The sequence below is a fragment of the Carassius carassius genome, chromosome 24, assembly GCF_963082965.1.
Source record: "Carassius carassius chromosome 24, fCarCar2.1, whole genome shotgun sequence".
In the NCBI taxonomy this organism is placed as follows: Eukaryota; Metazoa; Chordata; class Actinopteri; order Cypriniformes; family Cyprinidae; genus Carassius; species Carassius carassius.
In genome coordinates, this window is record NC_081778.1 from 14,075,730 (window position 1) to 14,090,457 (window position 14,728).

The window sequence follows — 14,728 nt, forward strand, 5'->3', positions numbered from 1 at the left end:
CTCAAGTAATTTATTCGCAAGTGCACATATGCTGCAAGCAATCTGAAGATATTGTTCTTCCTACCCATGGAGGAACAAAGTCTATTCATCTGCTACAAGACTACATAATTGAATTATTTGTAGAGTGGTCATGGATCTTTAAAGTTAGGGACGACTGCCAGAATGGCCAGTTGGTGATCACTTAGAGAACATTTTTTTCAGCATTATATACAGTAAATAGCCAAAATGATGCAGGGATTGAACAAAGAGTAATATCGCTAAGGCATCCAAAGTACTCCATGACATACCAACAGGCCATAAAACCATCCATCACAGCAGAGAACCTTAATAAACAGTTATATCCAATTATATAAGGTTTCTTATGGTCATTTTATTAGCTTTATGGATTACATGAGTGTTTGTTTTTAGACTCAACGTTTCAATTTGATTTACATTATTTCCCTTTTTTCCTTTTTTTTTTGCATAAACAATGAATGTTATTTAACTGTTATATGGAGTCTTTACTCATTTCCAAGTCACTGAAATGCTAAGAATAACATTACAGAAAATAATAAACACCCGATGCACAATGAGCTGCGATTTTGACATTTAACGGTGTTTTTATTTCCATTACACAGTAATTCGCAGGGACAGCCAGAAGTTGCAACATTTAATTTGATAATTTTATCTTTGCATATGCCACACCAACATTTTTGGTAGTTCAAGTAGATTAGTTTTTTAACATTATGTCTCAATCAAATATATGGTTAAGCTTATAAATAGTATCAATCTAGAGATTTTGATGCAGAGGATAAATCAGTGGGTCAGTGCTGTTGGCCTGAGGTTCAAATCCACCATCATATATCTCTTTATTTTAATAAACCAAGTTTGTAGCATGCCAGTGGATGTATTTCACTTTTGTTTGTTGAACCTTTATTAGATACATTCCTGCTCCAAACTATTTCATAAAGCTATTTAATTTTAGCCATGACAAAAAGTGGTGGAAAGACGCCCAGGGTGATGATGTTCCCCAGATAAGGTTGCAGTAGTTAAAAAGGTTTAATGCTTGTTACACAAATTAGTACATCAATAATCAATTCTAAAGTGATTACAAACACTAAGTGTGGGGGCTGATTGGTATTTAAGGGTTAAAAGTCAGATATTTCACCAGTGACAGAACTGCAGTATTAATGTAAGCTGATTAGAGTGTGGCTTATACAAAAAAAATGCTGATTGTATAAAACGAATATATTGTATAAAATACCGACTGGTCAGCTCTTACCAAGCCTGGAAGCTCACAGCACTTATCCCGACTGGCCCATGATGTACTGCAGACTATGTCAAACATCTGGAGCTGAAACTGTGGACAGGATCATAAAAACAAACACAAACAGAGCAAAAATACAAGGTTGTTGAACACTAATCACTCATTTAACAACAAATGCATTACAAATCTTATCAAAACAATCATTTTATGAAGTCTAAACAAATTACAGGGGATCATTGTTGAGGATGAACAAAATCTAAATAAGCAGAAACTTCATGCATTTATTAACAGTCATATTTGAGATGCGTCTGATTATTTGTTTGGGCTGAATGACTGATTCAAAAAGTTTTTAAACTGTTGCACCATACAAACTCAAATTACAACCCCTACTAGCAGAATTACAAAGACAATTAGTCTCATCAGTTGTGCCGGCAGCCTCTTAGAAGAATAAAATCAGACGCACTCCAACACAATTAGACAAAATGATCCACACATTCTGATGGAAAAACCGAAAGGCATAAAGTCTGTATTACCATCTTGGACCAAATGGCTATGCTTTAAATTCCACTAAATCATTATAAGGGTGAATCTGAGACCATTATTGTGCTTTCAAAGGCCTTAGAGTTTAAGACCATCTTAAATTCTCCTCAGAAACACTCCCTATTTGTATACTGAGTTCTTTGTGTCTGTATCAGACAAAAGATGGTCCTGTTATGGGCTCAAATGATTCTTTCAGGCCTGGGCAAGTCTCGTCTTTTAAGATTGAGGCTGAATGACTGTGGTCTTACCGGCGCTGAGTTAGCTCTCCTTCCACGCGAGCGGACCATGCGTCCCAGTACCTCCACTCCATCAATGGTGATGTTCCCTGCAGCATTGATGGATTTCTCTCCCACCGTTTTGCAGTCGATCACCACTTTAGCAGCGGTTTTGCTGATGGCCACATGAAGCTGGTGAGATAGTATTGTGTCATCAGATCTGATAATAATTCGGCCAACCAATCGACCACCAAATGAGTAAAATGCAAAATTATTTTGTACATTTTATGAACTTAATTATAAGGAATTGAGGATTGGGCAACTATTCTGTGTTTTTACACATTTGAGACACTTAATTTTAATTTTATATAGTTGTTTTTGAGGTATATTGATTTCAATCATGGTTATGAATTTTATCATACAGTATATTTAATTTAAATGAACAGAAATTATTCAAAGATTTTACATGTAATGCAAATTATATAAAAACGTAATGATCAAAAAATAACTTTGATGTATCAAAAATGATAGTAACACAATAAAAAAAGTCAGTTTTGTCTAAAAATATGATAGTACAAAAGATTAATTTCAAAAGACGCTTTCGTAACACTTTACAATAAGGTTCCATTTGTTACCTATATTTAATGCTTTAACATTAACATTTAACATAATGCTTTAACTTTAACATTAACTAACAATGAGCAACACATTTGTTACAGTATTTATTCATCTTGTTCAACTGTTCAACTTTAAGAATCAACATTAAGATTAATAAATGCTTTAGTATTTTTCTATGTTGACTAATGTATGTAGTTAGCTAATGTTAACAAATGGAACCTTATTGTAAGTGTTAACATGTTTTTCTAAGTTCTCAATTTCAATCTGAGACTTCGAGTCTTACAGACATTTAAGTTCACTAATGCACACCAATGAAAACCAAATCAAGCTTGCCGTTTTCTTTCTCTACACATTTATTGTCAATCACTGCAGTCAGTCAGGTAAGAGAACTGTGATTGTCCATAACAACCACCAAAACTAAAAGATAAGCTCATATGGAGTTAGCAAAAGTTCATATTTTGTATGTCAGATTCGATTTCAGTATGAGACAGCACACGACGCCTGGTAATGGATTTGGAGTCTAAAACTAAATTTTCCTGACTGAAAATTTGAGTTGAATTGAAATGAATTGTAAGTGCGAGTGCGCTGGCAGGCAAGCGGGCTGATAACAGACTCAGACCAAGCTCATTATTGTAAAATCTCACATTAACGTCAATTATAAAGCATTATGAAGGGAGGCTGTTCAATGCTCAGAAATTAAATTTCTCTATCAGTGTAGAAAAACAGGCTGAGACAGATGCAATTTGGTTAAGTCTGGGAGGTGGTATGCTTGTGTTTTGGTAAATAAGCATTTTCATATTGAATATCACCTTCCATTTTCTGAGCAGCAGGTGTTTCTGCACTGAAAGGCAATTATTGTACAGCTGCAGCAGTGACATGCCATTTAGGCAGGGACGGGTCCATGTGCTGCGACTGTTTATCCTGAGAGTATTTATGAGTGTGTCTGAACTGGTCTGGTGGTGGTAATGATGATCTGCTAAGAAAGAGTGGCAAATGAGAATGAGAGGTCAGCATCGCCGCTGTTTTAGCTCAGCCGCTGATGCTCACATCTGCCTCCTGATCGCTTTCAGGATAATTCTGTTTCCAACATGATGAACTGGCTCATTTCACACAGAGATTGTTTTTTTTTTTATCTGTATTTTGTCTTGTTTTCCCTTTTTTTTAAAATATAAATAAAAAATAGCAAAAAACATGGTAAGTTTTATACTGTGTGTGTATTTAATATTTAATAATTTGATAATACTATAATAATTTGATAATACATTTAAGCAATACAAGACAAAAAACAACTGCTTAATTTTTTTTCTCAACTTTGTATCATTTGGACATTACATATATATACTGTGTATACTGACATTTACACTGTGTATGATTTCACCGTTTGTTAATATTTATTAGGTCAGAGGAAACAAGCCTTTAAAGCCATAAAATTTATTTTATTTTATTTTATTTATTTATTGCTGCTTCGGTTTTTGCTGGTTAACAAAATTATTATTATTATTATTTTGATAAAACTCATTGATTGTTTTTTTTTCTCTCAATGAAAGCTGATGGCAATATCTAGGTATTACCTTACCATACAGTATATTTTCACTTTACAAACCTGAATTGGATTTAATGATAATAATAGTATAGTAAGATAATAGTAATAGTATGATAATAATAGTCAATAAAATAATAAGATAATAAAAGACAATTCTAGAAAAAAAACTAAGATGGTTCAATATCATATCAAAACAATTTATCATATTATAGTAAAATAAATTGTAATGATGTTTCCCACAAATACTCATTCACACAAATATTAAATAATCTAATACCAATGACATTTTTAAATGAACCAAATGGGGAGGGATGGATGTCTCTGTTTTTGTTGTAGATGTAAAAAGATCTACAAAGCTAGTATGTGACCAAAAAACATTATGAATGAGATTACACATTATTTATAACATGTATCTTTATATTTCTTCATGACCTATGCTGTTTATGAACAAGTGTTGTCAGAGTAGCACTGTCTCGCTCAGGTACAAACTGCTTTTGTCAGCGCTTCCTCCAAATGTGTTCAATACAGTTCCCACCTTGAATCTAAATGCACAGGAGCAGCATGAAAGTACAGAACAGTCCCAAATAACACCCATAAGATGAGCCACTGAAATATCTGAAGAGTAACAATATCCACATGACTTCCTCTCACCACCTTGCAAAATTACAAGCGTTGACAGTGCTGGGGAGTAACTAGTTACATGTAACGGCATTACGTAATTTAATTACAAAATAAATGTAACTTTAATCAGTTACAGTTACTAAGAAAAAGTGAGTAATTAAATTACAGTTACTTATGAAATTTTTAAAGATTACAAAGGGGATTACATTTCACACATACACATACAGATTTAAATGATTTCTTCTGAGACACACGGCCCTATAATTTCCACGATGCAGAAACATAGTCTGGTTCGTAGAATCCAGTCATAAAAACGGGATTGCTATTGCCTAACGCGGACAGAATATGCCACATTTTGGACAAATAAATCAAAAGTAGGTCAGTACACTTGAATCAAAGCATGGAGTAGTGTCTATGAATATTAAGCCGCAAAAGACATTATGAATCCTGCACGTTCTGCATGTCTGTGGAAAACAGGCGCGGACCGGACATCTGGAGAACCGGGACAATTCCCGGTGGCCTGGCAGACGATTTGTCCCGCTATTTTAATATTATTATTGTATAATTGCCTGCCGAATGTACTGTACTAAAGCGATCATTTCCGAATCTGCCATTCGATAATTACATCTCTAATAATTCATGGATCGGTTAGTTGTGACTGGCAATGGTTGGGCGCGCACGCTTTCCGCGCCTCCGCCGAACGTTTTGGATCAGACTCAGAGTAATTAATGCAAGAGAGAGAGACCGGAGTGGACTGTAGCGCACAGCTGGAGCAGAGAAGCAAAACTACTGTTCAGGGTTTGCAGTGCAGGTCAGTTTCATCTGTAAAGATGCTATTGTAGTTTTGTATTTGTTCACTTAGTCAAGGAGCAACAGCACATTGATCACACTCACTCAAAATACTGCATAAACGACATCATTATTATCTATTGTAATGTTGCAGTAGTAATTAAGCTGAAAAATAATGAGATTTTATTATAGGTTTAGGGGAAGCTACGACAGACAACTACACAACCCTTACGAAAATGTATGTTTTAATATTTTGCTATAAATCCAGAGACAAAGGTTACTATTGCCACAAAGCACACAATACACCATGCCACAAATTAAAAATTATTTTACAAATTTATTTATTTAAAAACAAATACAAATGGTAATCCATTTGCAAATAAATAAAACAAGGTTAATGTACTTTTATATAATAAAAGCATGGTAAATTTGTGTGAGGGAAAAACATGACTCATGAATTAGGATTTTTCTATAAATATATTGAAATGATGCACTCATTTTGACATGTAGGCAATTTAGAAAGTATAGTTTTGTTAAATCTTGAGTATTAAAGTCATGAGAGAGATGGATAACAGGGCAAAATAAAGAGACTGAAAAGAAAAATGGAAGTGAAGGTGCAGTTCAGCAGAGAATTTTTAATTATTTTGCATGTCCCCAAACTAAAGATTTAAACCTTTTTTATGTCAGGTCCATACAAAAAATAGTGTTGTCCATGAATTTGTTTGTATGAGTTAGAGATTTCCTGGTCTGAAATTTTTTTTCCCAGTCCACCCCTCATGGAAATTGATGCAGACTTGCGGTTTCATTTACTATACATAGGCCTACTGAAGCTCGCAGTGTTTTCAACCTCTGCCGTCTCGATATATTAGTACATGAACACATAAACACAATCTCTATCATGAATCATTTCATGAGCATTTAACTTGTTTTGAGAAAACTATCATCATATACAAAGAGCAGCAATGTTTCAGGATTTTAGTACTTATAATAGGATGTATGCTTATTAGATATAACATATTTGAGTTGATGTATATGCTTTTATTTATTATTTTTTAATTAACTTTTTCTTTCCAAACTATTTTTAGAAGCAGTGTTTCCTGTAACTATGCAAAGATTTGGTTTCAAAAAAAATTTCACTAAACAATTTCTTATGATTTTAAATTTGCTTTGAACTTCAGATCAATCTTAAAGTAAAATGCAGAACTAAAGTCTGATTGTGTGGTGGATGTTCAAATTTGATCATCTTAATTCAAGTGATGAAGGATGGTGAAAGTCTGACAGTATTGAGCTCTACTTTAAGGTTAAACTTGCATAGTGTAAATGTTGACTAACGGTTGCAAATAAACATTTATTAGAGATTTTTAAAAGTAATCAAAAAGTAATCAAAAGTAATCAGTTACATTACTTTAATAAAGTAATTGAAAAAGTTACACTACTATTACATTTTAAATAGGGTAACTTGTAATCTGTAACCGATTACATTTCCAAAGTAACCTTCCCAACACTGACCGTTGAGCACTGGTTTTAGAAAGTGTGGAATAAGTCATGGTTGAGAGGAATGGGGTGTTTTTACGACGAGAGTCCTAGACCCTCTGCTCAAATCATCAGGATCTCTGAAAGCCAACTGTGTGCTTCTTGGGGTCAGTGGTATTGAGGACAGTGACTGCCATGCAAAAAGGGTTTACATTGGGGAAATCAGATTCAGCTGTGGCCAGATAAACTCTCAGCTTTGGCCATGAGCCCCGAATACGAAGCTCATTAGCGACTCTAAAAAGAAACAATGCCAACTCAATGCTGTAGTTGCGCTCTATAAAGCAGATTATATTAGTCGTGCACTGAGCGCTCACTTAAATGCAAATAGAGATAAATTAATGTAGCATGTCTTAGGCTGATGATACACGGGGCAACTTTTTTTATGAGCAATGTTGCTTGGGCACTTTCCCATTGAGAATGGGTAGCAAATTTCCATTTGTATACTATAGATTGGTCTTGGGCCCTTTGTCTCACCTTGTTGCCCGTTAAAGACATCATTGCTCAAAAAGTAGATCAGTGTATCATCAGCGTTAGTTTGTGTTTGTCGCTCTGTTGAGCACTCTTTGTGTTTAATTTTCATATTACATATGTGGGTCATTCTCAAACAATGCACATTTTCTGATTCACAGATTTTGAAATGTTGAATTTAATTCAGTTTTCTCCCATAAAAGTGGTGGTTAATGTTAATTTGAACAGTATTAATAAGTATAATTTAATTGTATTATTATTATTATTATTATTATTATTAAATTTTATTTCACAAATGAAAAAGAGTGTGTTTTCATAAAAAAAGATAAATTTATAAATCTAAAAACACACTAATTGATCAAAAATAAATAATTTAATTACATCATTAAGCCTTTTTTTGTACTGGAAATCTTTCAAATGAACATTTAGCAATGTAAAAGCATCTTATATGATATTAAAATATGATATTACAAGTAACATTTTTTAAATGAAAAAATTTAAATAAAATTAATAATGTCATTAATATAATTAATACTGTAATTAATGAAATACATAAAAATTAGATCAATTACAAATTAACCAAATATGAACAATTGTGAATAACTTCTTCAGCCTAGAGGGAAAATTCACCATATGCACATTTGAACTTTCTAGAATTTTTTTTTGTATTATCAAAATACAGGTTTATAAAATTCATAGTAAAGTTTAACATTAAGTTGTATAGCAGATGAAAAGCAACTTGACCGATTCATTTATGTAAATTTTATATTAATAATATGGAGTTTCTTGGCTATTTGACAATTTTTTTTGACTCAAAAATGTCAAGAGACATGTCTGTCATCATAATCTGAGAATGACCCATTTGCAGCTGTATAAAAGTATAAAAGTTGTCTTTAGAAAACTATTGAACAAGTAATCAAAAAATATGAATAAAAAAGGTAAAATATGTCAATAAAAGTGTCTAAATCCTGCTGATTCCCCACCATTTAGATGAGACAGGCAGAGATTTATTTATTAATTCAGAATGCGGAGTGGAGACAGTGCAGAAGTAATCTGTATTACTCACAGACTCTAATCTTGACGAGTTCTGCCAAGAGGGATTACCCTACAAACACATCATAAGTGATGGCAGGAGAATACTCGCTCATAAACACACACGCCACTGCATCAAAGGCTGTGGAAGGCTTGTCAGGCACTCAAAGGCAGAACACACTTGGCAGGAAAAGGGAATTATAACCAGACGAGCAACACACAGAGCCTTGGAATACATCAGGCAGCCTCTCAAAACTACTGGAGGGCGGAAGAGTGATAGAGAGCTGTTCACTAGCACGGATGTGAAGAAAGAATACAGAAAATGAACAGGACAGGGCTATCATAAACCGTTTTCATACCGTCAGAGCTCTGTAGTGCATGGCCTGGGTGAAATAATCATTGAAATTCCCCGGTGGACATTTTAGAACCATGAATGACAGCATCACTTCCAAATTTAGTGTTGCATTTAAAACTGGTATACGTATATTAATATGCCAATACATTATAAAGTTTTTAACGCAGATTATCTTTTCCCCCAAAAAGATGTGTGAGATCAAAAAATAAAAACAATGAAATCTAGAGATGAAATCTACGGAGCCCCGCACATGACATGCATAAATTCTGCGCACGATTTAATAATTAGTTCCCTCAATGTACTAAATCGTGCACACGATAACTATTGCGTTCCCTCGATTTACTATTGCGTTCCCGCAATTTGCTAATTCGTATGCACAATTTAGCTAATCATGCCAACGAATTAGGAAATTGTGCGCACAATTTATAAATCGAGTGAACACAATAGTAATCGTGTGCATGTTTTAGTACACTGAGGGAACAACACACAGTGCACACAATTTAGCCTAATATTTTTTCTTGCATGTCATGTGCGTAGGATCCGTAGATATCTGAAGGTCAGTAGAGTTTTGTTGCTACAGTGACTAACCGATTTGCTGTTTAAACATTGTGAAGCTTCTGTAAATCCCATGAACTTCAATTTCATATGACGTTAAAAAAAAATTTAAATTCTCTTACGAGCGATATTCGGTTCTGACAGTCAAGGCACAACTATAAAGAAAATGAGGTAACTTTATGAAGGAAAATAAGTGTATTCAGCTGTATTTGGTCAGTTGGCGCATGAATGGTCATAGCATGAATTAACTTCAACTTTGGTTACGGTAATTCAAGCATTTCCAAAGTCCGACTTAAATCATGAATTTCCTAACAAGAAAAAGAAAGCCTCAACCATGAGAGCGAAACACAAATGACAGTATAGTTTCTGTAATCATAGTCATAGCTGGATCATAAATGGAAGAAAAACTGACCTTATGGAAACTTCCATAGAAAATCTTCTTAATTTCACTTCCGTCGAAAGTCACCGTTTGAAATTCTCCCTTGTAGTCCGAATTGAAGAAGGTTAATGTTTTCCCTCCGTCTGAAGACAGACAAAAAAAAACAAGAACAAAGAGACAAAAGGGTTTTACTGTAGATCTTTTAAATCAGCGAGTTCTCAACTGGACTAAGATTTTATATAGGACATCAAGTGTAGACTTAATCAAATATGTACTCCTTATGTCCAGCAGTACGCAAAATTAACATGTCACAGGCTGAATTTTGGTTTTAGCTACATTATGTTTTTTGTTTTTTTGTGTGTTATCTTAAAAATATACAGTAGGAATTATTTAATCAATTGAAATCATTATAAAATAATTAATTATTATTAAGGATGAAAGATTTTATGTTGGGTGAAAAAAAAAGAAGAGTGATACTCACTATCCAGGATAATGCCCACCAGTGGCTCATTGTTTTTGTCAAGGATTTCCCATAATGCAAAAGGTTCCTGTGGAGTTTCCGGCAGTATGCGGAACAGCATAGATATAGTGTAGTCAGAGGGAAGGCCTTCTGGATGCAGATACCTGTCAACATACATATGCAAACTCCTTCACACCATGCTTGAAATATCGAACTGAAGCGAGCTGTTACTTTTTATTTTATTTTATTTTATTTTATTACAAAGCCCTACACATGACACGTGAAAGGAAAGCGGTTTTCATGGAAGAAGAAGATATCATGGTCATCATGTTTCCTTGTTTTAGATAAATAGTGTTATTTATAAACAGTATTAATAGTAGTATTAAATAGTGTAAATTTGTTTCCTTGTTTTAGTTTAATCATAGAACGAATTAGTACAACATGGCCACAACTGACCTAAAACAGGACAAAATAATCAAACGTGGCAACAAATGAATAAGTCTTTTTTTCTGCATGTTATGTACAGAGTCCGTACTGAACAGTTTATCTAGATATAAGATTTTATTTTATTTTTTATTATTATTATTAATTCAAATTACACACAGTTATGAGAATAGTTCTGGTACTAAAAAAACCATTAACAAAAGGCTATAAGATCTAAATCTGTGATATATCCAGCCATTTGAGAACTTCGCAACTTCTCGTTTATATATATATATATATATATATATATATATATATATATATATATTGCTCAAACCACTTCAATGCAACCCACAATGAATAAATGCTGTAGAACAGTCAAAACAAAGCTATCATTGAAGTATAACACAATGCAGAAACTGAAATTTAATAAAATAAAACGAAACTAACTAAAATAAACACAGATCAATATTACATAAGTATGAAAAGAAACAATTATGGTTGAATACTGCAAAATAAACTGCACAGCCAGAAAAGCAGATCTTCTACATGAGCACTTTCCTCTGAAGAGCAAATGTGAACTGAATCCAGAGCTCCACCATTAGCCTGTGGGTCTTTGGCCTTTCTCATAATCACAGATGAGATGATCATAATAACAGTGTTGTAGTAATTCCCAGCTGCCTGAGTGTGAGTTAAAGTGAGGCTGCAGTTTGAGAGATTTACAGGAGAGGAGACCCTCGTGCTGAAACCCTCCACTGTAATAACAATATTCCCCCTGAGCACAGGAAAGTGAAGCGTAATCTAAATATTATCGCATGCTAGACAGGAGGAGGAGGGTCAGTGCACTGGGATCAGGCACAGAAGCCCAATAGCTCTTTATTTTGCATTTAAGTGAGGGACTAATCTGTTCTTGCTCACTGAAACCACTTCATCTAGATTTGATTACACTTGATCGGTATAATGGTTTTGATTTGACAGGTGACATGTTCCTGCTAACACATATTTTTCTCATTTCAGAGATTTCAGTTGAGCATGGTGGTACACTTTCTCACATACAGAAACACTGCACACACACACACACACCTGGTAGGCTGGGAGACGAGGGCGTCCATGTGCAACCGGTAGCAGGGGTAGCTGTTGAAAGTCCCAGGCTCCATTGAGACACCTTGCACACTGCTGTAGTGCTTCTCGACCAAACCAAACATCTCCATCATACGAAAACCTGCGAAGGATAACAGATAAATGTCAAGCATGCTAATCTAATGAAACAGTACTGTTTAAAGGTCTGTAAGGTTTTTTTTTGTTTGTTTTTTTTGTTTAGTTTCTTATGCTCACCAAAAGTGCATTTGTTTGATCAAGAAGAAAACAGTAATATTGTAAAATATTGAAATTTAAAACTAATTTATTTTTGTATATATAAATATATATAAATGTATATATAAATGTGTGTGTGTGTGTGTGTGTGTATATATATATATATTCATGTTAGTACGCCAGTCTTCTGAGTTACATGATCCTTCAGAAACCATTCTAGTATGCTTGTTTGGTGCTCAAGAAAGATTTCTTTTTCCAGGATTCTTTGATTAACAGAAAGTTCAAAAGAACAACTTTTTTTTTTTTTTACAATCTTAAAGTCTTACTTGTCACTTTTGATCCATTTAATTCATCCTTGCATAATAAAATAATTTATAAAACTAAAAAAACTTTCTAATCCCAAATATTTAGAGAGTAATGTATGTACATCAAATGTAAGCAATGTATACATTTAAAAAAAGAGAATGAGTGATTAATTCAGCGACCTGCATTTTTAAAGTCTTAAAGTCGGTTTTGCTATGTTAAAGACTTTCCTATGGCAGTTTAATATTTTACATTATACATTAATTATAAATATTACAAATATATTAATTATGAATATATTATTATATCATACAAAATTAAATAAATAAATAAATAAATAGATAGATACATACAATACATATTTATAATATAAATTGTCTATCCTAAATCGTATATTTTCATTTAAAAGTGTAAACATTAGCTATGGCAAAAAGTTTGTTGAAACGGCAACAACAGCTCAGCCACCAGTGTGAGTTTGGAGTGGGTATGTTTGTCCATTCAGTGAAAGACAGGCCGTGTAAAGGAAAATTAAGTGTGTTTTTCTTTTTTCTTCCAGATCTAGATTATGGTGTGAATAACACAACTCACTGGTCCTAATTAATTAAAAGGGGTTGTTAAATACTGACAATAGATGAATAGAACTAATTCTTCAAATAAATCCTTAGATCCTATCCTCCTACCCAGCACAATGATGGAGAGGTTAGTGTGAAGCAAGAGCATTTATTGTTGTCTTACCAGCTAAAGTGTTCCCGCTCATTAACATCGAGGGGCAAGCTGTAAAAGAATAAAAAGAAGAGGTGCAAAACCTATTAATTAATTTTTTTTTTTTGTTCCGAGGCCATTTACCAGCAATTAATTTCAAAATTGTATTTTAGACTTGACATAAGCTCGAGTCTCAAGGGATGATTTCAGAGAACAGAAGAGCAAATAACATATCCAAAGCAAAGAAATAATACAAAGGTAATTACCCTGCAATTTAAGTCATTGCTTACTTATTTTTATCTGAGACAAAAGTAAACTTGCAAACATGCCAAGGTCACCGATCAATCACATTGTTTAGAGGTCATTATAAAAAATTTTTTTTTGACCAATCAGATTATTCCAAAGACTTGTCTCATCCACAACATTGTGACATACTAACATGTGCTTTGACTTGGTTCTATATATTAATTGTAGATTTTGAGATGTGGAAACTCTCAAAACTGGGATGGTTGAATGCAATGACTTAATGTTGTAGTCTATCCAGCTACAAGCCAGAAATACTACATAAACATGATAAAAAAACACTTATTATTGGAAATTAGGGTTTCAAACAAATCAGAACGTCTTGAAAGTATAACAATACTTGTAAAAGACAGTTCTGGTTTCTGATTGGTCAATACAGCATCTTAGCTGTTCTCAAATTTAGACACTGTATGATCCATTCAGTTGCACAGCAACATTCTGTTTAGTCAGGCACTTAATAAAAATTTCAGTGAAAATTGAAAATTGGCGACTTTAAAGGGTTAGTTCACCCAAGAATGAAAATTTGCCCATCTTCTACTCACCCTCAAAGCATCCTAGGTGTATGTGACTTTCTTCTGTCAGAATAATCCAATCAGAATTATATTAAAAATGGTCTTTGCTCTTCCAAGCCTTTCAATGAGGGTAAGCGTGTGTGTGTTGTCAACAGATGTGAAATAAGTGCGCGCATCTGTAATAAAAACGCCCCTCACATGGCTCCTGGGTATCCAGATTTCAAACATAATAAACACTTTTTTCTCACTTCTGCTGACTGTTGGAAACTGGAAGACGTGCAGCCGGATGCTGTAGTTCGTCAGCGCTGCATGTTTAGTGACGAGCACGGAGAGAGAACAAAACAAAACGCAGGTCACAAATTAGAAGCACAAAACAAAATTTTTTTAAAGAAAAATGACGGAGGATTTCAAAATAAGTCAAGAGGAGACTGGGTTTTCTTTTGCTAAAATAAGGAAACTTTGTTTCTTTCTCTCCTACATTTCCCAGAGGTGCATGTGTGACGCATGCATCTTCCATCATCTACTGCACGTCTTCCGGTTCCTAACAGTCAGCAGAAGTGAGAAAAAAAGTGTGTATTATGTTTGAAATCTGGATATTTATCTTACAAAAATGCATGGATTCGCTAAAGGGGGTCTTTATTCACTCCCCAGAGCCGTTTGAGGGACATTTTATTACAGATGTGCGCACTTTATTTCACGTCTTCTGAACTGTTGACAACAAACACCCGCTTACCCCCATTGAAAGGCTTGGAAAAGCAAGGACAATTTTTTATATAACTTGGATTGGATTATTCTAAAAGAAGAAAGTCACATACAC

General features: G+C 33.9%; 1 protein-coding gene across 1 annotated transcript in view; it reads right to left on the reverse strand.

Annotated features, from left to right (window-relative positions):
* The window catches only part of LOC132102863 (collagen alpha-1(XIV) chain-like), a 100,375-nt gene that overhangs the window by 19,900 nt on the left and 65,747 nt on the right, over window positions 1-14,728 (reverse strand). The window contains exons 30-35 of the mRNA XM_059507556.1: window positions 13,130-13,168; window positions 11,861-11,999; window positions 10,376-10,518; window positions 9,928-10,037; window positions 2,035-2,193; window positions 1,262-1,339 (exon numbers count right to left, since the gene is read on the reverse strand). Coding sequence (XP_059363539.1) covers window positions 1,262-1,339; window positions 2,035-2,193; window positions 9,928-10,037; window positions 10,376-10,518; window positions 11,861-11,999; window positions 13,130-13,168 — 668 coding nt within the window. The remainder of the gene's footprint in view (window positions 1-1,261; window positions 1,340-2,034; window positions 2,194-9,927; window positions 10,038-10,375; window positions 10,519-11,860; window positions 12,000-13,129; window positions 13,169-14,728) is intronic.